Source organism: Chanodichthys erythropterus, chromosome 12, assembly GCF_024489055.1.
Source record: "Chanodichthys erythropterus isolate Z2021 chromosome 12, ASM2448905v1, whole genome shotgun sequence".
NCBI lineage: Eukaryota > Metazoa > Chordata > Actinopteri > Cypriniformes > Xenocyprididae > Chanodichthys > Chanodichthys erythropterus.
In genome coordinates, this window is record NC_090232.1 from 49,824,577 (window position 1) to 49,851,769 (window position 27,193).

Below are 27,193 nucleotides of genomic sequence, written 5' to 3' on the forward strand. Positions count from 1 at the left end.
TACAATTGATCATTTAATAATTAATTTGTATTCTGATCTCATGGAGATTATTTTTAAATTTTAATTTATTAATTTGTAAAATTCTAAGTATATATTGCACATAAATTATAATAAATTAATCATTAATCAATTAATTATTTTATAAACTAATTAGTATGTAGAAGATCTGATTTGTTTTATAATTTAATTTTATATTTTATATTTTACTTTGACCTAATAGAGCATTTTTTAAAGCAATTTAATTTAATAATTTATAAAATTGTCCATAATAATTTTTAAAATGAAAAATATTTATTATACATAAAATTAATTTGTAGGGAGATCTGATTTAATAATTTGTCAATTTATCATATAATAATTATATTATAATATAAATGTTACAATGTTTTTTTTTTATTTTAATTTTAATGTAGTAATTTGTAAAACTATATATTATATAAATAAATAAATTAATTTAATCAATAATTAATTTGTAGTGGATCTATCCTCATGAATATCATTATTGTATTCATTTAATTTAATTTGGGTGTTCTGACCTCTCAAGGGGGCTCCTGTCCTCTTGTGGCTGTGTGGCCACGCCCCTCTCTCCTGATTGGCTGGCTGGTACTGCATTCCCCCCATGTGGTGGCTGCTGGGAATGATCAAAGCCGTCAGGTCTGTCAGGTGATCCAGCAGCGGAGCGTCCCGTCTGTGGACTCACCTGAACCTCCTTCCCCTTCAGATTCATTACGAGCCCAGCATACGGGTCATACGGGTGCCGCGGCGGTGCTGCAAACGCAGAGCTGACGTCCATCACCGGCTGGAATGAGTACGCTGGATGGTAGCTGGGAGTCGGGATTGTGTAGTAGTACCTGAAATACTCCTTCGGCATCGGAGACAGGGTCGTCACCGGGAACAGCGTCTGTGGAAACAGTCCGCGAGTGTCCAGGACGTAAGGGTGAGGGACGGGCTCGTAGATGTAAGGGCTATAAAGAGGATGGAGAGGTAAATGAAACCCCGGATGGTACGCAAAGTCCTCCGTTGGTTCCTGCAGGTGTGGCTTGTTGTTTTCGGTGGGAGTAAACAAGACCGGAGGCCTCCAGACGGACCCGGGACTGTGAGGACGGAGCGCTTCTGGTTTGCGTACAGTCGAGGCTGTTTCCTCACAGTCGTCCGCCGAGGATGACACCGCTGGAGGTTCTGACGCTTCAGACTCCACTTGGATCTCCGCAGGACGTGTTGCAGGGATGTCCACGTCCTCCTCTGAAGCCGCGTCTTCATCCACGTGCGGTGAGAGGTTGGCGGAGCTGCGTCTGCTGAGTCTGGAGCTGATGGAGATGGAGACGTCGCACAGGTTGTACTTCATGTGGTTGAACAGGTGGGATTTCTGGTTGCAGGTGAAGGGACACTGGAAGCACTGGTATCTGAACGGCTTTCCGGCCGGACGAGGGACGTAGTGAGGCTTCTTCGGTTTGCGCTCTTTCACAGGGATGTTCATCGTGATAAAGTTGTGTAGTTGATCTTGTTTGCAGAGAAGGATAATGGTTGTTTTTCAACACGGCAACACATAAATTACCCTATAAAGAGAATTATTTAATCCATTAATAGACACCTGGATAGAAACAGTGCAGTTTGTGGTTTGTGGTGCAATCGTTAGTCTATTATGGTTGATATTTTCTGTAAATTGTAATTGCCAGGAATTTACAGGATTAAAGGGTATTATTTTACAATAAATTACTGTAATCGGAAATTTACAGTGACATTAATGCATTTTCTTACAAATTACTGTTAATCAACAGCAAAATGATGCTGACGGTAATTTACTGCTCTTGTTTTATTGTAAATTCACACTCACAGTTGTCTTGAACCATGCCACTGTAATTTAGTACTGTAATTGATTCGAAGTCACCACAATGATGATCAGTGTTCGTTTGCTTGGGATCTTGTATATTCATATTCAAATACCTGATCTAGCCTAGTCAGAAGTGTGACAAATGAAAAGATTTGCTTAAACAATCAGTATGTTTACATGGACAACAATATCCCGATATTAACCTGATTAAGACAATACTCTGATTAAGAAACTGCCATGTAAACAGCGATTTTTGATTACCTTAATCTGACTACAGTCATACTCGAAGTAAACACAAATAGAATTAAAGGATTAGTCCACTTTCAAATAAAATTTACTGTAAATTGTAATTGCCAGGAATTTACAGGATTAAAGGGTGTTATTTTACAATAAATTACTGTAATCGGAAATTTAAAGTGACATTAATGCATTTTCTTACAAATTACTGTTAATCAACAGCAAAATGATGCTGACGGTAATTTACTGCTCTTGTTTTATTGTAAATTCACACTCACAGTTGTCTTGAACCATGCCACTGTAATTTAGTACTGTATTGATTCGAAGTCACCATAATGGTGATCAGTGTCTATTTGCTTGGGATTTTGTATATTCATTTTCAAATACCTGATCTAGCCTAGTCACAAGTGTGACAAATGAAAAAATTTGCTTAAACAATCAAATGTTTACATGGATAACAATATCTTTAAGATTAAGAAGGTTTCTCTAGATAAGACCCTTATTCCTCGTCTGGTATCATTTAAAGCCATTTGAAGCTGCACTGAAACTGTAATTTTGACCTTCATCCGTTTGCAGACCATTGAAGTCCACTATAAGGAGAATAATCCTGGAATGTTTTCATCAAAAACCTTCATTTCTTTTCGACTGAAGAAAGAAAGACATGGACATCTTGGATGACATGGGGGTGAGTAAATTATCAGGAAAATTTTATTTGAAAGTGAACTAATCCTTTAAGACGTGGAGTATTCCTATTTAAGTCGCATTACCGAAGTGCATTATAAACATGCACACGCCTTAATCGCACTATTAACGTTGTGTGTGAGTTTTCGCCGCAGTTTTAAATGTACATTTTAAAATGTATCCTAATGTGATTTCTCCATACCCAACAGGCCAGAAAACATGTCTCGATGAGCTCTTCCTTCAGCAGGTGATTTGAATAGCAGCAGTGCCGTCTTTAAAGTTCAGTCATGTTTGAATAAACGCTGTAAGCAGCATGAAACTCTAGCCTGAGGCGCGAGAGTCTGAATCGGCTCAGCTCTATGGAAATCAAGCCGCGCTTCTTTTGCATCGCGCTAGTCATGATAGTTTGCATGACACAGGACACTTTATTTTACTTTTCTGTCTTATCTTTCTACTCTTTCCTATTTTTTAAACCAGACTTCACTTCCAAAAACCTGTCTTGGGTCCCACTCGTCTGTCGCAACATGTCGTCGTTCAGGTTTCGCTGGTTGTGCGAGTCGATGTCACTCATTTTCTTGTGAAATGAGACTGATGCTTTTGGTTAATCTTATGTTTTACTACTTCTACTACTGCTTAAACTTTGGATATTACATGAATTGCTTGAATAAATCGTGAAACGGCTTGAAAACGGCACTGTAAGGATTTACCGTAGTAAATAATTCAAATTTTACCACGGTAAAATCACGTTACAGGATCTTCATCAAAATGATGTCTAAAACTATCAGATTATTTTTTGCAATTTTGCTTGTTTATTTATTTATGACAGCAAATGCTTCATTTTAATATTAAGAACATGCAAAACTATACTCTGTCTAATTCATGTACTTTAATGGTTAAATATTGCTCAGTTCTGTTTATTTATTACGTTATTTAGTTGTTTTGTTTATTTGCAGCATCATAAAGCACCTCAACAGACCAGTTTATCTCATTCAAACTAATTTAAACTCATTTGTTTTGCTTATTTTCACTAATAAATGTTGAAATGTAATTTCAGCTGAATATATCAATGGTTTTGTTCTTACCTGGCACTGCAGAAGCTGTTTCTGTCTGCTCTTGTCCTGTAACAGGTGTCTGGGGCGCGTGAAGTCTGCTGAAGAGCGTCTGTCCGTCAGACCGGCTCGACCCGTCCGCTGCGGTCACGTGTGAAGGGGGCGGGGCTTCTCATCTGTTTGAGGAGCCCTGAGGATACGCCGACACACACGCCTGCAGCTACACTGAAAACACCTTCAGCAATCAGCTCTTAAAAGAAACATTTGCTTTCTTACTGTGAAGAAGATTTGAAATATCTAAAGAAGTATTCCATAAATGTTCAAGGTTTCTCGTGTTTTTATTTATTTTAATACCTTATATTTTATTTTATGAACCCAGAGATGTGTGTCTTTGTCGTGTTGACAGGTTGGCATGATCAGAATGTGGTTGATGGAGATCTCTGTGTGTCTGTAGGGCACAGACATCAGTGTGTGACCTCAGGTGCTGTTCTGTGTGTGTGTGTGTGTGTGTGTGTGTGTGTGTGTGTGTGTGTGTGTGTGTGTGTGTGTGTGTGTGTGTGTGTGTGTGTGAAGGTTTGAGGTGTGGCAGTTTCACTGATCCTCATCACACACACTGTCACTCGACCGTAAACAGGTGTTGTGAAGTGAGCAGGTGAAAACAGGCACAGGCAGGTGAGGACAGGTGAGCAGCTCAACAGGATTATTGCTTATTTTATTTAATATTTATTTGTTTGTATGTTTTGTATTTAATATTTATTTATATAAATTGGATGAGTTTACGTTATTTGGTTTTTTATTGGGGTTAATGAGTAATTATTAATCGTTTTTAAAGTAATAGTCGTCGAGATGGTCACGTGCCACCTCACCCGTCTAATCACAGCCGCGCTCGCTGACTGATAGCGGTTCAGTCCAAGCAAAAGCCCGTCCGCGTTTTCTCTCGGCCAATCATCTCGCAGCTCCCGCCCTGACGCGGAAGTGATCAGTGCGTCTGCGCTCGTCCGCACACGCGCGAGAGTGACTGGAGAACCACAACAAAGCCGAGCTCAGTTTATCACGGGCTCCGCGAGAGCGGAATGAGCTCCGGTTCAACACCATCAGTGTGAGCGCGCACATGCGCGCGTGTTTGAGAGATGAGCGGCGCACAGCGGTGCAGTGGAGAGTCCGAGCACGAGGCGAAGCGGCTGTGCACGCGGGACGAGTCACATGACCGCAGTGATCCAGCAGAGGGCGACAGCGCTGCAGTGGTGAGTGACTCAAACAGGTTCAGTTCATGACATCACACAGCGTTATATCTCTAACAGCAGTACACAAATATCAAGCAGCATATCATGTATTGTAATATATCTGCGCTAACGTTCTGTAAAAGAAACCATCTGACACACATCCAGCGGTTAGTTAGGCATTAAAAGAACCGTAAAATATTACAACAATACACCTGCTACTGGAAAAAATAACTGAGTGCGACATGATACTTTTGTGACACACTAGTGGAACATGTTCACACTTTTAAGTGTTTAATAATGCTAATACATGAGTCAGAATTAACATTCTATTCCATTGTGCTCTATATTCTATTCTGTTGTGCTGTGTTCTTTTGTGCTATTTTAAAATCTATTCTATATCTCTGTGCTCTATTCTGTTGTATTCTATTCTTTTGTGCTATTTTCTATTCAGCTCTCTACGATGTGCTGTATTATATTATATTATGCTCTATTTATATTCTATTCCATTTATTTGAGCTTTATTCTAAGTATTCTATGCTGTTGTGCTCTATTCTGTTCTATTCTGATGTGCTGTGTTCTATTCCTTTGCACTGTATTCTATTTTATCCCTTTGCTCTTTTCTATTCTTTTCTTTGTGCTCTATTCTGTTGAATTCTATTCTTCTGTTTTCTGTTCTATTCTACTTTACTCCATTGTGTTCTGATGTTGTGCTCTATTCTATTGTGTTGTGCTCTTATGTTCTATTTGATTCTGGTGTATTCTATAATATGTTGTGCACTATTATATTCTGTTGCTCTGTATTATAGTTTATTGTTGTGCTCTTTTCTATTATATTCTATTTCGTTGTACTCAATTGCATTGAATTCTATTCCTTTGTTCTCTTTTCTATTGTATTCCACTCCATTGTGCTGTATTCTGTTCTATTGAGCTCACTTCTGTTCTATTGTATTCTATGCTCTGCTCTATTATTTTGTGTTTTGTTCTGCTGTGCTCTATTATGTTCTATTTTATTCAGTTCTGTTGTATTCTATTATCTGTTGTGCACTTCTATTCTGTTGTGCTGTATTCTATTTTATTCTTGTGTGCTCTTTTCTAATTATGTTTTATTTGTGTGCTCTATTCTGTTGAATTCTATTATTTTGTGCTTTTTTTCTCTCTTATTCTGTTCTATTTAATTCCATTGTGCTATATTTTATTGTATCATGCTCTATTCTGTTCCATTCCATGGTGTTGTATTCTGTTCCACTGTGCTCTCTTCTGTTCTATTGTATTCTATACTTTTTTGTGTTCTGTTCTCTTCTGGTGTGCTGTATTCTTTTCCATTGCACTGTATTCTATTCTATTCTATTCTACTCTGCTCTGGTGTGCTCTTGTGCTGTGCTGTATTCTATTGTATTTTTGTGCTGTATTCTATTCTCTTTGTAGTGTTCTATTCTGTTCTGTTGTGCTGAATTCTATTCTGTTCTGTGTTGTTGTGTTCGTTTCATTCCATCTCTTCTGTTGTGTGTGTTTCAGTCAGTGATCATGCCCGTGTTCAATGCGTCTGATTGGCTGGACGAGTGTCTGCAGGCCATACTGGAGCAGGATTTTCCGGGCCGTATGGAGCTGTCGGTGTATGACGACGGCAGTACGGTACACACACACACACACACACACACACACACTCTCAATATGAGTATCAGTGTGAAGAAGAAAATGCTCAAACAGCGTGTCGTGTGTGTCAGGATAACTCCAGAGAACTGATCGAGGGATGGAGACAGAGGTTCGAGGACCGAGGCCTTTCCCTGGTGATCTCCGGCCACAGCTCACCCAGTCCACGAGGAGGTGTGTGTGTGTGTGTGTGTCACTTATTCCTGGAGAGCTCAAGGACTCTGTCTTCACATTCACCTGGTTATCATGACACACATGTGTGGAGCTCACGCAACATTAAACAGACACACACACTTGCACTTCAGAAATCAAAAGAAGTTTCTTATCGGTGTTTCGTTGGTGTCAGGAGCTCAAAGCATCTCCGTGTTCGGCATACCGATCTTTCAGCAACACACACACACACACCTGTAGACAAACACGTCAAAAACACACTGAGATCTGTTTGAGAGAGCGCAGGCCGTCTCAACCGGATTAACTTCACTAATGTAACAGCAGAGACAGACGACGAGTGTGACACTGTGTGTGTGTGTGTGTGTGTGAATATTTGGGTTGACGGCCAGAAGATTCATTGGTGTTCATTTTGATTGACTCAGAGTGATTCAGTCAGATTCCATTCACTGATTTGATTGAGTAAGTGTTTCAAATGTGCTGATCGTAAAATACATGGCTGCACGGTTAATCGAAAAAATTAAACCGCACACGATTTGGCTGCAATATTTTTAAATTTAATGCGCAGCTTCTCAGTGCAGCACGGCTCTGTGATCAATAGTAAATGCTGCTCCATCTGAAAGCCAGAGGGCGCTCTCGCTCAGATTCATCCTTTTACTGTAGCTGAATAAACAAGACTGAAATGCTTTAATTAAACATGATTAATAAACACACGATTACAACAATATATCGGAGTTCTTCAAGCCTTCTCTGGTATTTTCATGATAATTAAGTATGCTAATAATGCAGTGTTAATCGACGTAGCCTTCATCACTGTATAGAATACTGTGAAATAATATGATGTGTGTCTTATTCTGTGTGAGAAGCCACATCATCTCACAGAAGGATGTTTTTAAACACTCAACTGAAGTGAGTTTGGAGTAAAAACGTTATTAAATATTGTCTTTTGTTACACAAGAGGTTCATAAATGCTACTCATGTTTGGAAAGATGTTTGATTTGTGTTGTTTTTTTTAAATGCACGTTATAAGCGACTCAAACTCGCAGTGATTTCAGATGGAGCAGCATTTCCTTCTGATCAGAGCCGTGCTTCACTGACAAGCTGCGCATGAAACTTAATCGCAGACTTTTGGCTTCATGCAATTATGAAATCACAGTCAATTTAATTGTGATTTATTGTGCAGCCCTAGTAAAATACTTCCCATAAAGTCTCTCAAATCAGAAAGAAAAAAACACTGTCAGCATTTCTTGTATCATAAGTCACACTGATTTATTTGTAGCAATAGCCAACAATACATTGTATGGGTCAAAATTATCAATTTTTCTTTTGTGCCAAAAATCATTAGGATATTAAGTAAAGATTATGTTCCATGAAGATATTTTGTAAATTTCCTACCGTAGATATATCAAAAATGTATTGTTGTGAGTAAATATACACTGCTAAAGACTTCCTTTAGACAACTTTAAAGGTGATTTTCTTAATCTTTTGATTTTTTTTTTTTTTTTTTTTGCACCCTCAGATTCCAGATTTTCAAATAGTCATATCTCAGCCAAATATTGTCCTATCCTAATAAACCATGCATCAAATATTATTTATTCAGCTTTCAGATGTTGTATAAATCTCAATTTCAAATAAATTGACCCTTTCATTTATTTATTTATTTATTTTTGAGGTAAAATCCCTAGGCCACATCTAAAAAGGCCCAAAATCTAAAGAAAATAATGAATTATATTTCACATTAAGAAAATATAGCCTATTTTTAGGACCATTCTAGTACATACATTATTTAGATTTATTAGTTTTTACAAATAGATTTAATATATAAAAATAACAAATACTCTATATAAATATACTACTATAAACAAATACTTGAAAATTTTATTAATTAATTTATTAAGTGTTTTAACAGTAATGTAATGGGAAATTTGTAGAGTAATATACTTTGTTTTCATGAAAAATAACAGATTTATTTTTTCTATGCAGAAAATATACTGTGTGTATATATATATATATATATGTTTTGACTATATGAATACATTTGAGGCATTTTAATTAATACTGCTCCAACTCATTCATTGCATTTAATTGTTTATATTTTACTAAATAAATGTTAATTTGTAAGTTTTCTAAGCTATTTTTACAAATGTTTTTTTTTTAATGATCATTACACCTCTAGTGGACAAAGACATATTGCTTTTTTGTTTGTTTTTGTTTGTTTTTAGTTGGATTTGCTAAAAACCAGGCGGTGTGTCAGAGCTCTGGACGATTCCTCTGCTTTCAGGACGCGGTGAGTGTGTGTGAGAGAGAGTGTGTTTATGAGTGTGTGTGTGTGACATGTACCACCTGTGATGTAAACGCGCTCTCAGCGCCACCGTGTGTTTGACAGGCCTGTCAGAGGAACTCGACTAATGACTGAACCGTGTGTGTGTGTGAAGGTAAAATAAGTTCATGTGTGCATGTGAATCTCGTTCCAGTGAGTGTTTGAGAGCTCGGCATCATGACGTCTGCCGTGTTTCGTGTGGACCGTGATGTTCAGTACAGAAACACATGCTTCAGATTCAGTGCTGTGAGTGTAAGCCTCCCCTGTGGTGTGTGAAAGGCCTCCACAGGCTTCAGATCATGGGAAATTCACACACACTTTTGTTTTTCTGTCATAATAGAGACTTTCCATTGACTTCTGCTGTTTTTATGCGGAGGCTTGTGCTGCCAGGGCAGGTTTTAATAATGAAGTGAAACTCAAATCTGTACGCTTGTGTTTTTGATTTAGTGTTGTAATATCCTGCAGTATCGTGCCCCCTGGCGCAGCGATGTGTTGCTCTCAGTGATGTTGTGTAATCAGATCCGTGATGGAGACGCTGATGTTTCTGAGAGAGGCTCTCCTGCGGAGCCGCTGGAGCCGCTCAAGTCCAAGTCTGTCGCAAGAAAGAGCGTGAGACCCGAAACACAACGTGAACACGCTCGCCTCGCTCTCTCACCGCTTAACAGCATGAGAAAAACACTGATGTTTACAGAAAATAATATAGAAACATCACTGTTTCTCCATCATATGAGATCTGACAGAAGAGTGTGTTCAGCTGAAGCTTCAAAGCTCTTCCTGTGACTGGAGTTTCACTTCCTGTTTGACAAGTTTGTGTCAAAGACATCTCATGTTTAACTGAAGCAAAAAAGGCCTCCTTGTGTTATGTTGATAAAGATATCCATTAGCATTAGCATCTCAATGGCTGTTGATTTTAGGAGGAAACCGATATGAGCCATTTATACATTGCTTTCAACGATTTATCAGAATATGCAGCTACTTTTGAATGAATGGAGAAAGATGCTCTCTGGCAGCAGATTATTGTAGTTTCAACATCAACCAGCAGGAGTGAACAGATGAAACTAACCTGAACTGAACATCTAATGAGGAAATTATATATATAAATGTCACAATTTTGGTCCATAAAGAAGACGAGGAGAAGAACGAGAGCAAAGCTTTAATAACTCAGAACAAAAGAGATATCATGTGACAGTGTGTACTAAAACACAAACAACACAGAGAACTGAAGGGCTTAAATACACAAGATAATGAACTCAAATGAAAAAAGATGTGCTCTAATTAAATAATAAATGATGAGCAGAAACGTAGGACACAAAAGTGTTTGAAAACCAAAACAGACTAAATGTGACGATATACACAATAATAACTGCAGACATACTAATAATAACAAGAACAACAGCAAATTTGTCCATTAAACTCCAGAATGAAAGTATCTTCATGATGAGATATATTCCACTTTAAAAAATAATACATTTATATGATCCATATTTGTGAACATCTACTGTAAATATATCAGGATTGACTGTAAAACTGCAGCAACAATAAAAAAAACAGACAAAACAAGCTTGATTATGATTTATTAGCATGGTAATATATGCTAATATTCAATAAAGTAATATATAATTTATAACAAGAAGGATGAAGATGGTTTTCTTGGTTTTTAATGTGCATATAATATAATATAATATTAGTTGTTTCTGTGTCTCTGTCCTCTGGATGACGTTCAGCATCTTTGATCTACAGTCACAGGAAACATTATTAATTTAGTTAACAGAGAAAATATCTCTATTTACAGTTTTAACACAGAAATGTGATCATTCACACACAAGCTGCAGGAGAGTCTCTGTTTCAGTGTCATTACAGGGTTTCAGTGAATCTGCTAACACAATTACTGCTTTGAGTTTAATAAATACCCATAATCATCAGTTTCTGATCACTCACCTGTTCATAAAACACTGGATTAAACTCTTCCAGCAGACCTGTGAAATAGATCAATGTTAAATACTCACTTCTTCACTTATCTTATAGTTCATAATTATGAGATCATTTAATTCAGATACTCAAACACATCATCCCAAACCCATCCCAGTATTTAGTGTAAAATACTTGGATGATAGAATAAATAGATACAATACTTTTTCTTTCATACAGACTATATAATAAGTGGAACTGCTATCAGGAGTAAAACCAAAGCCTCCGTGGTGACCGTAATCCCATCTGAACCTGAAAAACACAAGAGGAAACGGAAAATAAAAATAATGACTAAATCATAAGACCGATCTTATTGGCAGATCTTTCACTTCCTGTTCTGACAGACGGTCAGATGTGGAGAGGAAATAACAGATATCATCCAGATATGAAGAATATGAAATGATTAAAAGATGTTGAGTATGAGAAAGAGATGAAGTGACCTGTTGAGGAGATCTGATGGTCAGTGATTCTGCTGGACGGATTCATTTCTGATTCACTCCTGACTGAAAATGAGCTGATCGTTGAAACTTCAGTGGCATTTCTATCTGAAGGTTGAAAGGAAAAATCTAATGTTATTACATTTATATATTAGTACACTCATCTGAAATCTGCATATAACCATGAATTAAGCAGTTCATTGACTTTTATAGAATAACATGAAGCTGCTGACAGATTTCCATCTACATTTCTACTGTAGACACGTATGTCACATTAATCACTTACCCAGTTTAACCTTCAGAAACATCTCTGAGAAGATATCAGTTAAAGTCAAATAACGAGATAAAGGCCTCTCCACAACACACCAGTATTTTCCTTCATCCTCTGTGCTCAGATCAGTGATGGTGACGGTGAAAACTCTCTTCTTCTTGTCGTCAGTCAGAGAGAATCTCTCGTCTTCAGCTGGAAATCCTGATTTAACTATGGTGCTACTTAACAATAAACACTCGCCTCTACAAAAATACTTTGGATTTGATTCATATCCAGGTTCATATGGGCATCTGATCTCAACTCTCTCTCCTCTGTATCCTGTAACTGTATCTGGAGCTCCTACAACAACAGCTGAAACACAAATATCATTATATAGAGCTGTTATGTGTGAGCAAGAGACATCAGCAGGCCAGAATAATAACTTACAAATATCATTGATATGAGTCTGATGATCATGTGATAATCAAGAGATCATGTCAAACTGTGTGTAAAAGAGCTCAGAGTCTCAAACTCACCTGTACAGATGCTGGAAAAGAGCAGCAGAACGTCCCACATGATCAACTTTGACAAGAGTTTCTCTAAAATAAAACACCAAACTCTGTGTGACAAACGCTACTGTCGTTCTCTTCCGTACTGAGTGAACGATGTGCAACATCAGCAACTGATATTAACATTTACTTCCCCTTCTGTCTCTCTTACCACATCAGCTCTACAGGACATCATAGAAGAGCACATTTGTGATGTTTCACAAGTGTCATATAGTCACTGGTCAGTCGTGGGACAGTGTTCCTCTCGTCTTCAACACTAAACTCACTATAATCACCTCAAATATGTATTTACAAACACATGCGTTGATTTTAACACACTTGATCAAATTTCATGCACTGGATATAATATTTTTAGATCTCTTCTGGTGAAATACCGTCTCTCTCATGACATTGAGTGTCAAAAGACCTTCACTATGGCAAATCTAAATTAACGGACTTTATTCATGTCTAAAATATTAGTAATTATTATAAAAATATTAACATCACTGAATCAAGCTGAATACATTAATTGATGTCAATGAAACTTCTATGGGTTAAATCTAGTAGAAACGGCTCTTAAAGGTGATCTATGTAATCACAGCTAGTGGTTGAAATGGGTACTGCAGTCCAAATCAAGATATTGTTTGCCGCACCCCCTCCTCCTCAGACTGGATGCTTTCTTGAGTTGCCAGTTGGAAGCCAAGTGGACTGGCAACCACAGGGTGGTGAAATACTATTGGGTAAATTGGCAAAGTCCGGTCTTGCAGAAATTCTGACACAGAACGCAAATTTCTAAGTGAAATAACTGGCTGTAGCAATGGTTTTCAGAGAAACAAGTATGTGAACTCAACTTCTCTGCAAACATATTATGATATTTTTATGCTTTAGTACAGTCAAAAACTTACAGCTGTAAAGTATAGAGTACCTCAGAATGAAAAATGCCTAAAATAGTGGAAACAAACATCAAAAATGTTCATTTGTGAAAAGTCTTGAGGATGTAAAGCAACTGATTCCTTACAACATGAGAAAATAACCCAGTATTACACTTCATCTTTACTGCATCACTGAGGATTGAGAAACAAACAAGATCATGTTGCAGTGATGCACGCTGTCAAAACTTCATAATGACTCAACTGACAGATAAAGTTGTGAATTTACTCATGCACAAAACTAGAATATCACATAAAACACTTGTGAATAAAGCAGCGTTTTCATCAGTGAGACGAAGAGAGCAAAACGATCACTTCCTGATAAACGGACGGCAAATATCAAACTGGAAGTTGCTGCAGTAGAAGCCTCTGTATATGATAATCTTGTATAGAATAAATTAATTGCGCCTCAGAGCGAGCAGATGAAACACACTAAAGTTATGTTGTGTGTGTGTGTTTGTGTGTTTGAGTCATACCGGCCTCATGATCCTGAAATCCCCCTCACACTCGTCCACGAGTAATTCCATTAGTTCTGTTGACTTTACTCAGATACTGGCTTGTTTTATGGCTGCTGTCTGCGGGTCGGGTATTTCGGAGGGATTTTTCCGTGCACTGGTTTCCAGAGGGCCAGAATCAGCCCTCCTTGAGGTTTACAGGAACGCCAGGAATTCTGCTCAAGCTGCCGTGACTGTAAACGCACAGACAGTGCTTCATTATTTGAGACGTGACCAGAAAAATGACTGAATGCATGTTTTTATCCTGATCCAGATTATTTTATATGTTTAAATGTGAGGAAGTACAGCCATCTTGATGAATATTTTCAGTTAATATGCCAGTAACAGATTGAGGTTGTTAATCTGAAGTAGAGTTTAATTCATATTTGTGATGATGTCATTGTGTTTCAGGATGATGTCATGAGGCCTCAGAGAGTTCGGCTTCAGCATGAAGCCGCCGCCGTCAATCCCACCGCCGTGAGTCCGGACAGGTTTATACTTTTATTTGTGCATCAAATTGATCAAAAGTGACATTCATCATATTTCTATATCAAATAAATGCTGTTTTTTTTTACTTTATGTTCATCATAGAATCCTGAAAAACAAAATATATCATGGTTTCCCACAAAAATAACAACATTGATAATGATTATAAGTGTTTCTTGGGCATCAAATCAGCATATTAGAATGATTTCTGAAGGATCATGTGACACTGAAGACTGGAGTAACGATGCTGAATGAATTACAGTTTACTATATATTCTCCAGTCTAATAATATTTCTCAATATTTGAAATATGTACTGCATTCATATACCATGACAAAAACACAGTTTGATGATATTTTTTCATATGCAGCAGCAGTTATTTTTACAGTCAGTGTTTTGTGAGGGTTTGGTTTGTTGCTCTGACCTCTGACCTCAGGTCACAGCGGGTGTAATGGCGTCAGACTGAAGTCCTGCGGCGCTAAACAAACAGAGAAACACTGAGCTGAGATTAGACGAGCACGAGTCGAGCGCTGCCGCAGAGACGCCCGCTGTCTGATCGCGACAGAGAGGAAATGAGACGAGTGTGTGTGTGTGTGTGTGTGTGTGTTGTGATCAGCCCTGTCACTGCTGTAATGATAGTTCCTGTCTGTAATTCATCTTAATCACACTTGTATGTGTATGAAACGTTTACTGTATATCTTGTATCATATTTTCCATGTTGTCAGATGATCAACATAAACTCTAATCTCTCGTGTGTTTTGTCAGATTGTTGGTTGTAAAGTGTGTCGAGTTCCTGAAGGCTCCACTGAGCGCTACACCAGGTGGATCAACTCTCTGAGTCCAGAGCAGCTCCTCACACAGGTGACACACACACACATCAGAGGGATTAAATAAATGCACTCTCTTTTATAAATGCATCTTATTGTGCATGATTCATCCGTGCATGTTTTGTTAATCCAAATATCATAAGTTGATCTACCAGTTAAATTGCAGACTCTTTAGCCGCATTTACACTCAGGTCTTGATTCTCAAGTCTGATTTGAATTTTTATGCATTTTATTTGAGGACCAGCTTACATCTTCTTTTAAAAGTGACCCTTGTCCAATATCTGCATTTACACTAATCATGCGAAACAACCCAAAGTAGACGTACTGAACCAAAAAAGGACGTAAATAAACGTCATGATTTGCAGTAGACACAGAAAAGATGATAAAACAAGCTTTTGTTTTCCGCACCATCTTTAAAGGACAGAAAACATTGGTCTCTTAAAGGATTAGTTCACTTCAGAATGACAATTTCCTAGTAATTTACTCACCTCCATGTCATCCAAGATGTTCATGTCTTTCTTTCTTCAGTCAAAAAGAAATGAAGGTTTTTGAGGAAAACATTCCAGGATTTTTCTCCATATAGTGGACTTCACTGGGGTTCAACGGGTTGAAGGTCCAAATGTCAGTTTCAGTGCAGCTTCAAAGAGCTCTACATGATCCCAGACGAGGAATAAGGGTCTTATCTAGAGAAACCATCGGTCATTTTATAAAAAAAAAATAATAACAATTTATACACTTTTTAACCACAAACGATCCTCTGCGATGTGCCACGCATTACGTAATCACGTTGGAAAGGTCACGTGTGATGTCCCTGATGGATTCTGACTTCCGTTTGGATGCTGTCCTGTTCCAGTCTCCATAGGAACACATTGCTAAAATGTGGTAAAAAGAGCGACTGAATTACTTAAACAGAAACTTTCTGAACGTTACAGAGTCTCTCCATCAGTGTCGACTCCGGTTTGAACAATGTAAGGCTGAACACCGTTACTGACAATCCTCATTTTGGCTGCGTGAGATTCTCCAGCTTTGTTGTTGTTGAGCTGTTAAAGCTCCGCCCTCTTCTGGAGCAGCAGTTCATTTGCATTTAAAGGGACACACACAAAAACGGCGTGTTTTTGCTCACACCCAAATAGAGCAAATTTTACAAGCTATAATAAATGATCTGTGGGGGATTTTGAGCTGAAACTTCACAGACACATTCTGGAGACACTAGAGACTATATTACATCTTGTGAAAGGGGCATTATAGGTCCTCTTTAAATCCAGTTTATAGTTACATTATCAGCTTGAAAAATACACTAATTTGACTAAAAGCACTCAAGACTGGAAATGTAAAGGAAAATTTCACTTTGTGTTCATCATGGCTTCCATGTTCAGGAAAAAGAGGGATCGTGCACTTTATTAGGGAAGTAAAGAGGGTTGATTTGAAGAATAAGTGTGTGTGTCTGTCTCTCTTTTATGACAGTCCGTTTGATCTCTCTCAGCGTGTGTCGGCAGGATGTGTGTGTAGGTGTGTGTCAGGAAAGGCGAGGCGTGTTGTGTTTTGAGGGGTCGCGTGCCTCGCGGTCAGTAGGTCGCCACAGAAACAGGATGTGTACCTGAAGACAGATATTTCCACGGAAACGGGGAGCATAGCGCATCCACACGCGCTGGCGGGAAACGGATCCCGAGGGTCGTGAGGTCAGAGTGATGCGTGGAACGTTCCAGACGCCCAAATCATCCAAAAACCCTCACATTATGAACCGAGAGAGAGAGTTATGAGTGGTGTTTTCAAACTCTAGTAAGCCCTTAGTAACTCCCTAGCAACCCCTCACAACAGCAACCGTCCTCATAATCACTATAACAGCACTGGGCACTCATCATGTCAGTAAACACTCCTTTAATGTGTTTCCTGATGCTTTTCTGCTCTGACTTTCTCCTCCACATGTTCTTGTTCATTGAGAAGGGAGTCGTGTTTCTCTTGGGTGTGTTTGTGCATTCCAGCCGAGGTTATCCAGTGAAACACACACACACACTCACACACATCCAGTGGGCAACATCTCTGAGCCGTTACGACACACTCGACCAGCTCAGTGTCAGTCTCTGAACACACACACTCACACACACGTGACCTTTGAGGCTGGATTAGAGAGATCAACAGGTTTTAGTAAGAATATTTGTACCTTGTGATGTGATTTTAGGCTTCACTGACAGCGAAGCAAGTGCACACTGATCTCAGCGCTCTGCTTACTTTCTTTGCTCTGTGAAATATCACTGATTTCATCCCTTTTGCCATCTTTGAAATATTCCTCTTTTCTCACTCCATCGTTTACAAACAGAATGACAGTGAGGGAGTGTGTGTGTGTGTGTGTGTGTCGCCCTGATCTTAACTCTCAGACGAGCACAAGCAGCCAAAGTAAACTCATTAGAGCAGTGTGTGTGATTAGAGCGTGTTGAGAACATGTTAATGCTTTTATCTTAACCAGACGCTGATGTGTGACGGGATTCGGTCTGATTTGTCTGTCTAAACTGGAAGCAAAAATGCTGTATAACATAATGTTTAAAACACGTTTATTTTACTTATTTATTTAAAAAAAGGTACAGTGTACATTAATCAACATTCATGAATGTAAATATAGGCTAATCAAACATTATAAACAGTCCTTTAGAAAAGAACATACCAACTGTTTTTGACACGTTTAATTTCAGATTGAGCCAAGATGTGACTTTTGCCATAACATCTGTTAATTTATTTGCATCATCTTCTGCATTTTTTACCATGTGTGAAAAGGCTTATATAGTCAGCATACATTATGATACTTCATTGCTGACACACCAATCATTAATATGCATGCTAAAGAGATCTGGGCCTAATATGGACTCTTGTGGAACAGCAGTTGATTGTGGAGCAGGATTTTGCACCAGTGAGATTAAGGGACAGTTCACCAAAAAAAAAAAAGAGCATTTAAAGAATGTTGGTAATCAAACAGTTGACTTCCATAGTAGGAAAAAAATGTGGATTAAAAAAATGTCTATCGTCAGCTATTGCCAACATTCGTCAAATGAACTTTTTTGGTGTTCAACAGAAGAAAGAAACTAATAAATGATGACAGAATTTTCATTTGTGGGTGATCTAAACCTTTAAAGGGGTCATGAACTGCGTTGTTTTATTGTTTTATAATGTTTCCTGGGGTGCACTTATAATGTTAGTATGCTTTTTACATCAGAAATTGTCATAATTTAGAAATAAAAGGCATTTTTCCTACCCCGATTTTAGCCTCTGGTTTGAACGCTGTGAACGCCCACTGCTGTGATTGGCTGACATCTTTGCATATGAAAATATTCAAGTATTACTCTCTCTTTTAGTGCGTTTTTACTATTACAGATCTCAGCAAGAGATTCGTTGAATAAAACGGGAGTTTTGCACGTCAGTCACTGATAAACTTGCGTTGTTTGATTGACAGGCGGTACTTGCTGCCCTTTGACGTCATAGATCCCCACTTTGAAAATCCTGTCGTTTACTGGGTCTGGTGTCAATTAAAGCTTTTATTGGACTAAAAAAAGACCTCTTCTATATCAAAAGCTCAAGCAAAATTTGAGTTCTCAGTTCATCACCCCTTTAATAGAGACCAAACGATTGATTTTTGTTTTTTTGTTGTTGTTTTATCATGCTGTGCTGTTTATTTGTCTTCAATAGTGTGTCTGCGTCAACATTTGTGTTGTTCACTTGGTTTTTGTTTTATATACAGTGTGCTGTAGCTCCTGTAACCCCACAGATCATGTTGTAAACTCCCATTTTTGAGGGGAAGGAAAAACATGCTGTTTTTGTGCATGTGTCTTTAAATGCAAATGAGCTGCTGCTCCCTCTCCCCTTTCCAGAAGAGGGCGGAGCCTGTACAGCTTATGCCTCGGATACTCTGCCCTGTAAAATGAACAAAACATCTGCTTGGTGTTCATTATTATCTATATCGCAGCCACACTCTTCATCTTGAAAGTTTATAATCCGCATGCGTTTTAAAGCTATATCAGTCTAAACTGATAATTTTTCTGAGCGACACACCTGAAGCACGCGCACAGAAAGCTGCCTCTCAGACGGCACGTCCTGAGAGTATTACACTGCTCTTTCATGTCTTGTTGTGTTTAAACTGCCAAAAACACACAAAGTTCACAAACACACTGGGTTATATCTGTGAACGTAAACAGCAGGGACACAAATCACATGTGTATATTAGATCTGTGGCTCATTTGCTTCAAAAATCAAACTAATCCACTGCGTCTTCAGCAGCTCTGATGTCTGGATTAAATGATCTTACATCCAACAACAAAACACCTCAATTGCTTACGAGACATTCTTGTCGCTACAGAGACAATGGCGGACTGTGTACTCGCTCAGGGCGGGTCTATGCTAATACCGCATTGTCCATCAGCAGTCGTGGGCGGGGCCTGTGCAAAGTGACGTCACATTGCACAGAGAATGAAAACGGCTTGTTCTATGTTTTATGGGGATTAAAAAAGATATATTTTATCACTATAGGGTGGTTGTGTTCACACACTACCAACACATTTATGTTGAATTTTGCATAATAGGTGCTCTTGAATGTGTCCTCGCTGAATAGAAGTATTAATTTCCTTCAAAGGTCTACACCTCTCACGGGCCGACGGTCATCATGCCCACATGGTTCTGCTCCCGCGACTGGTTCCAGACAGTCGGTCGGTTTGACGAGGGAGGAAAGGTGAGGCTTTTCTGCTGAAACACACGTACAGCCCTCGAGTCGCCGCTGATCTGAACTCTCTCTCTCTCAGGGCGTTCCTGAGGATCTGCTCTTCTTCTACCAGAGTCTTCGTCGCGGGGGGACTGTGGTCCGAGTGGACGAGTGTTTGCTGGTTTATCGGTATCATGAACATGCGGCAACACATTCTGTGCTGGAGTGAGTCGCTTAAAATCACTGATTATTATCATATTTTACAGATATGCAGCGAAATGGCATCAGGACGTTCTTCTGCTCATGTGTTTTATAACGATTTCAGCCGAAATCTTACATGAGTTAATAGAATTTATTAGTGGAAAATGTCCAGATCCTCATATTCTCACGGGTCTCTTCAGTGTGTGTGTGTGTTATCTGTCTCTCTGTGGAATGGCTGGCATCTTCCCGCTATGAGTGTCTGGAATTCCACACATTTTCACGCCGTCTGTCCAACAGGCCACAGCTGGACGTCAAACCCCAGCGTCCTCTCATTACGTGTGTGTGTGTGTGTGTGTGTTCAGGGTTGATTTATGTATTTTAGTGTTTTATGATGTTCTCAGTTTAGGGACATACGCAGAATGAATGGAAAGAATGCTCTTTAAATAACCCAAAACCACAGTTTCTCCTTCCTCTGTCGTCCCTGAAGTCATGGATAGATGATCTTCATCACGCTCACCCTCACGTTTGTTAACTGTCTCTGTCCTCCTGCTCTCAGAGACACCATCTGGGATCTCCGCGTGGACTTCCTGCAGGAGCGAGTGCTCAGCCAATGGGAAGCGTTCACTATATGGAACGCTGGAAAACAGGGACGCAAACTCTACCGCAGCTTGAGTCCCACCAATCAGAAGAAGGTGACGGTTCAAAACACAGAGCGCTGGATATCTTCACAGGATTATAGATGTAATGTCAGGACACACTGGAGAGGGACTTTAAAATACTTAAATGATATTTAATTCAATAATAATTAATTTGTTATTAAACTATTAATTAACTAATTAACTATTATTATTAATAATTATAATGATTACTTAAATACTACAAGAGAGTTAAACATTACTAAAATAAATAATTGATTAAAATGACTTAATAATATATTATTAATTAGTTAAAATACAGAAGGGTCTTAAAATACTTAAATAATAATAATTTAAAATAATTAAAATTAATTAATTATTAGTTGTATTTAGTTAAAATACTAAAGGAACTTAAAATACTATTAATAACTAATTAAAATTGTATAATGATAATAAGTATTGTTATTAATCAGATAAATACTCAAATGAATTAATAATTAAAAGTATTATTATCAGCCAAAATAGTGAAGGGACTTAAAATACTAAAATATAAATTAATTATAATAAATTTAAATAATTAAAATAATTAAATTATTATTTATATAAAATACTGTAGGGACTTAAAAAATAAATAATCATAACTGATTAAAAATAATAAATTATTATTATTATTATTAATATTATTGTTGTTGTTATTTTTTTGTTGTTAATACAATAAATACTAAATTAAATAATCATAAAATCATCAAAAATTATTATTATTAAACTATTAATTAAATAATAAACTATTATTAATAATAACTATAATAAATAAACTATTTTAAAAAGTACTAAAATAAATAATAATTTAAAATAATTAAAATAAAATGAATAATACATTTAAGGGACTTAAAATACTAAAATAAATAATCATATTGAATATATAAAAATAAACAATAATATTGAAATAATGACAATAATAATTAATAATTTGTTAAAATACTAAACAGAGATAAAAAAAATACTTAAATAATAATTACAAATAATTAAAAGTATTATTAATTAGTTAAAATACAGGAGGGTCTTAAAATAAACTTAAATAAATAACTAATTAAAAATGATCATAAATGTATAATGATAATAATAATTGTTATTAATCAGATAAATACTAAAAACAAATAATTAATTAAAATGCTTATTAATCAAAATATTAAATGGATGAAAAATATTAAAATACAAATAAACTATAATAAATAATAATGAAAAAAAAATTTTTAAATAATTAATATAAATGAATTATTATTTTGTAAAAATATTGAATGGACCTAAAATAAATAAATAATCATAACTATTTAAAAATAATCAAATCAATCAATTATTATTGTTGCTGATTTTGTTGTTAATCCATTAAATACTAAAATAAAGTCATCAAAACATTATTATTATTATTAGGGCAATTTTCAATTCTAGTAACCCCTTATCAACTGCCTAATAACACCCCAGAACACCCATCCGAGCTGCAGTGATTGTAAGTGAATTAATATGTGAAATATTAATTTAATTTTGTCTGTGTGTGTGTGTGTGCGCGCAGGTGAAAGCGTTCTGTGACGTGGATGAAAACAAAATTCAGAAGGGCTTTTACACATACGAGGAGTCAAAGGTGAGAGACGTGAATGTGTCACTTCAGAACTCTATATAGATTATAATAAATCTTAAGATTGTTTATACCATCATGAAGCATTAGTCATAGTGTAATATAGGGATATGATCGGCAGTAGTAATAGTGCATGTTATATGTAATGAGAATAACTGCATATTAAACATGCATTTTTCAATAATTGCATATTTGTAAACTTCTTTAAACATTATTTTTAGTTGGCACTCTGACTTTAATGTTCACTGAATTCAAAGAGAGTTTTGCACCAAAGAAAACGATCCACTGAAATGATCTGAATGTGAGAACTGGACATCTTCATGGGAACGTGCTTGATGTGAATCTAGAATAGTGATTAGTTATGCAAATGTAATGTTAGTAATGAATCAGCGTTTATGGCTAGACACAGATCAGCTGTTTTCAGAACAACACGCCGTGACTAATTAATTTCCTGGAAAATCCATCATTATCCTCATTAGCTTGATGAGAATCAGACGAACGATCACACGGCGCAGCAGCCAAAACACTGGAGGATAATATCAGGAACAATCCCGCAGGATCATCAGTTATCTCCCCTGAACACACTTCACACTTCAGAGCCGTAATGACACTGATGAGACTGTGATTAACACACACTCTCCATTTCTGTTTCCCTCAGGAGCGGCCGAAGCCCAAGATTCCCATCCTGCACTTCAGAAACGCATCGCCGCCGTTTATCGTGTGTGTGAAGCTGGTGAGTGTGTGTGTGCGTCTCAGACCTTAACTTGACTTTTCTAGCACACAGGAAATGACTTTTCTCTGACACACACACACATGCTCGTGTCCAAATGACCGTGAGGCTCGTATCAATCTCAATCATCATGTGTGTTTCCCGCTAATGAAACTCCAGCGGGGTCAGATATTATCACACACACACAGCTGTTTCTGCATACAATATGTGCCCTACATAGGCAACACATTAACTGATGTGAACCATCATCAGTGACTGATTTGAGACGCTCCTCATGCCACACAATAATCACATTATCTGATGCCAACAAAGCTGAATTTACATTTTAATACATAAATTATTGTAGTAGGTTGCCCAATATTTGTGAATTTATACATTTGTATGTATATATACACTATCGCAATGCATTATGGGATTGTCTAGTTTAGCTCCGTTCACTTTGCAGGTGTTTGTCTCTCTGTAGGATATGACACATGGAGTCCTGGAGGAAAACCTGCTGTCGCTGCAGCTGAAAGAGGGAATCCATTACTACCATTTCAACTGAAGATGGAGCGTGTCCGGCAGGTTTGCACTGGGATGACCTACAAAGACAGTCAGACCTCAGGTACTGTGGGACCTGCAGACGAGTGACGGACTAATAAAGCGACCGAATAATGTCTTAATTGAGATCTATGAATCTTTTCTGTAAAGTTAGAGGCTGGAAAACATCATCAGCTCAATGTGAAACTATAGAAGTTGACAAATCCTTATCTGAATGTTTAAAGGATTAGTTCACTTTCAAATTAAATTTTCCTGATAATTTACTCTCCCCCATGTCATCCAAGATGTTCATGTCTTTCTTTCTTCAGTCGAAAAGAAATTAAGGTTTTTGATGAAAACATTCCAGGATTATTCTCCTTATAGTGGACTTCAGTGACCTCCAAATGGTTGAAGGTCAAAATGTCAGTTTCATTGCAGCTTCAAAGAGCTTTAAACGATACCAGACGAGGAATAAGGGTCTTATCTAGAGAAACCATCGGTCATTTTCGAAAAAAACCAAACAAAAATAAATTTTTAAATATACGTTTTAACCATAAATGCTCATCTTGAACTAGCTCTCTTCTTCTTCTTCTCTATTAAAATTCCAGCAGTGTAGACACTGTTAAGTGTATTACTGCCCTCCGGAGGTCAAAGTTTGAACTAAATTGTCATATTCAATATGCTAGTGCAAGTATGTAACAATTAGTTCAAACTTTGACCTGTGGAGTGACCAATGCTAGTGTTTCTAACGTTTTTATGAATGATTTTAACATGATTTAGCATGTTGTTAGCATGCTTCTAGCATGTTTTAACTCGTTAGCACATTGCTAGCCTGTTTTAACAAGTCGATAATGTAATTCTGCATGTTTTGAGCATGTTCAAACTCATTACTAACATATTTTAACACATTGCTAGTATGTTATAGCATGTTGCTAATAATACGCTAGCATGTTTTAACATGTTGCTAACATAATTTTGCATGTTTCAAGCATGTTCAAACACATTACTAGCATATTTTAACACAATGCTAGTGTTTCTAACGTTTTTAAGAATGATTTTATCATGATTTAGCATTTTGTTAGCATGCTTCTAGCATGTTTTAACTTGTTAGCACATTGCTAGCCTGTTTTAACAAGTCGATAATGTAATTCTGCATGTTTTGAGCATGTTCAAACTCATTACTAACATATTTTAGCACAATGCTAGTATGTTTCTATCATGTTTTAACACATTGCTAGTATGTTATAACATGTTGCTAATAATACGTTAGCATGTTTTTAACATGTTGCTAACATAATTTTGCATGTTTCAAGCATGCTCACACATTACTAGCATATTTTAACACAATGCTAGTCTTTCTAACATTTTAAGAATGATTTCATCATGATTTAGCATGTTGTTAGCATGCTTCTAGCATGTTTTAACAAGACGATAATGTAATTCTGCATGTTTTGAGCATGTTCAAACTCATTACTAACATTTTAACACAATGCTAGTATGTTTCTATCATGTTTTAACACATTGTTAGTATGTTATAGCATGTTGCTAATAATACGCTAGCATGTTTTTAACATGTTGCTAACATAATTTTGCATTTTTCAAGCATGTTCAAACACATTACTAACATATTTTAACACATTGCTAGTATGTTTATAGCATATAATAATACACTAGCATGTTTTACCACATCGCTAACATAATTTTGCATGTTTTGTGCACATATTACTAGCATATTTTAGGACAATGCTGGACATGGTTTTTAGCATGTTTAAGCACGTTTCTATCATGATTTGGCATGTCCTTCTAGCATGTTTTAACTTGTTAGCACATTGTTAGCATGTTTTATCAGAGAATTTAACACAATACTAGTATGTTTCTATCATGTCTTGACATGTTGCTAGCATGTTTTGTCATGCTACTGTCCTTTTCTACCACATTGCTAACATGATTTGGGGTTTAAGTCTGGAAAGCATCTATAGTTTCACACTGAGCTAATGGAGACGATGAAAAATCTCCGTAATCTTAGAAAACAAAGTGTGTTAGAGCTGGGAATTGGTTCCTAATGTCCTTCCCAGAGCTCCCGGCTTGAGAAACCTCTCACATCCCTCTCGCACCTAAACTCAAACACACACAGGTGTCTGTTTGCATTCCTGATGTCACTGGATTTCTCCATCGTTCCCGAGTGACGCCACACTCAGAATATACCCTTTTCCCGCGGACATGCTCTCAATCAGGTCCTGTTGCCGGTCGAGTGTGCTGGAATGGCCTGAAACTGTTATGCAGACTTAATCTGTTAATCTTTTATTATTTTAGTTTGCTTTTTTTTATCTTATATTTATATTTTATGTTATTTCAGCTTTATTTAAATGAACACTGTTTCAGTATTATGCTGTTGTATTTTAAATCCTCGTGACATTAAAGATGTATTTTTAGAGTTTTTAAAAATCATTTCCTGGCGTGTTTTCTTTGTGTATGTGTGTATCAGCTTATCACTTTCTGATAACAGCCAACTTTAATAATTCATGACAGGTCTGGTTAGTTTTATCTGTCTTCCTCTCAACAGTCGTTCATTTTGTTTGTGTGTGTGAGACTGGAATGTGTGTGTGTTATCTGAGGTCAGCGGCCACGTTCCTCCCTGTGTGTGTGTGTCAGGTGATGGAGCGTGATGTAGGTGTGCGTGTCCATGTGAGGGGTCGGGTCAGAGGTCATGGCCTGTAAATGTTCAGGATGGCGTGTAGGTGGAGGGTCGGAGCTCAGCACGAGTCATTACACATCTGATCTGTAACACACACACCATCACAAATAAACATGTCTCTACATACAACTCCTGACACAACACCTCATGTTTTTACACAGATTATATTTCTACTGTTTTTACTTACAGGTTTTGACTTACTTCATGTGTCCAAATTGCCTCTTTAATTATTTTTTAACATACTAATTTGAATAATCATATTTAATTACAATCAGTGTTAAGAATATATATATATATATATATAACATATATTTAAAACATCTGCTCTTTTCCCACAAATTTTGTATGTATGCAAATTGTATAATATCCAAGGTACACTTTTATTGTACAGTTAATTTTCATATTATATTTTTAGAAAGTTTTGAAATATTTTTCCCCAAATTTGTCACTACTGAAACACAATAATAAATAATTTAATCAGAAGGATTACATTGAGCTATTAACATTTTGTTTGCATATACCTCATAAATATAGTTTTTGCTGTTTTTAAAAAAAGTTTTCAAAGGTAAATCAACAACAATTGCAATTTTGACAATATTTCAGGTGTAATTTATAAGATTTCTGTGAAAGGCATAAAGTTTATCATACTGATTTCAAAGTGAAGGATTCATTAGTTTGAATATACACTGAACCAAACACTATAATAACATCTTATCTGATAATTCAATATACTTTATTTTTGACAAAACATCAATTTTTCAGTTGTGACAGTAATGTGTTGGAAGTGTTGGTCACATTACAGAATTTAACTTAAATACTTAAACACTACTAAAGCATTAAAATACTAATGATTCACATAATGGTACTATACAAATAAATGATTGTGTGTTCCCTTTTTTCACTACCAAAATTATGTCACTACCGAAACGTGGTGAAGTTCCGGCAGTGACAATTTTCAATACTTTTGAGCCGCTCAAAGATGTTAATCAGCACATGGTTAGC

General features: G+C 36.9%; 3 protein-coding genes across 12 annotated transcripts in view; 2 read left to right on the forward strand and 1 right to left on the reverse strand.

The window, feature by feature from the left end:
* Positions 1–27,193, forward strand: part of LOC137032441 (B-cell receptor CD22-like) — a 900,294-nt gene that overhangs the window by 100,200 nt on the left and 772,901 nt on the right. The window lies entirely within an intron of this gene.
* On the forward strand, positions 4,793–25,900 carry b3gntl1 (UDP-GlcNAc:betaGal beta-1,3-N-acetylglucosaminyltransferase-like 1). 8 transcript variants are annotated; one of them, XM_067404004.1, is made up of 12 exons: positions 4,793–5,042; positions 6,537–6,653; positions 6,746–6,845; positions 9,062–9,126; positions 14,197–14,262; positions 15,036–15,131; positions 19,713–19,808; positions 19,879–20,003; positions 20,536–20,671; positions 22,185–22,253; positions 22,906–22,980; positions 23,441–25,900. In XM_067404004.1, the coding sequence occupies exons 1-12, from the start codon at positions 4,929–4,931 to the stop codon at positions 23,519–23,521; spliced, it is 1,140 nt and encodes a 379-aa protein (XP_067260105.1). In that variant the 5' UTR covers positions 4,793–4,928; the 3' UTR covers positions 23,522–25,900. The 8 variants fall into 8 exon arrangements, with proteins under 8 accessions (XP_067260105.1, XP_067260106.1, XP_067260107.1 ...); XM_067404005.1 differs by having other exon boundaries at positions 23,423–23,516; XM_067404007.1 differs by having other exon boundaries at positions 5,030–5,042; positions 6,537–6,648.
* On the reverse strand, positions 10,298–12,507 carry LOC137032288 (CMRF35-like molecule 8). 3 transcript variants are annotated; one of them, XR_010896672.1, is made up of 6 exons: positions 12,351–12,507; positions 11,851–12,186; positions 11,568–11,672; positions 11,292–11,379; positions 11,098–11,135; positions 10,298–10,893 (listed from the first exon to the last, which is right to left on the reverse strand). XR_010896672.1 is itself a non-coding variant. In XM_067404013.1 (6 exons), coding segments are annotated over exons 1-5 (552 nt in total). In that variant the 5' UTR covers positions 12,391–12,507; the 3' UTR covers positions 10,298–10,893; positions 11,098–11,134. The 3 variants fall into 3 exon arrangements, 2 of the variants coding, with proteins under 2 accessions (XP_067260114.1, XP_067260113.1); XM_067404013.1 differs by having other exon boundaries at positions 11,310–11,379; XM_067404012.1 differs by having other exon boundaries at positions 11,306–11,379.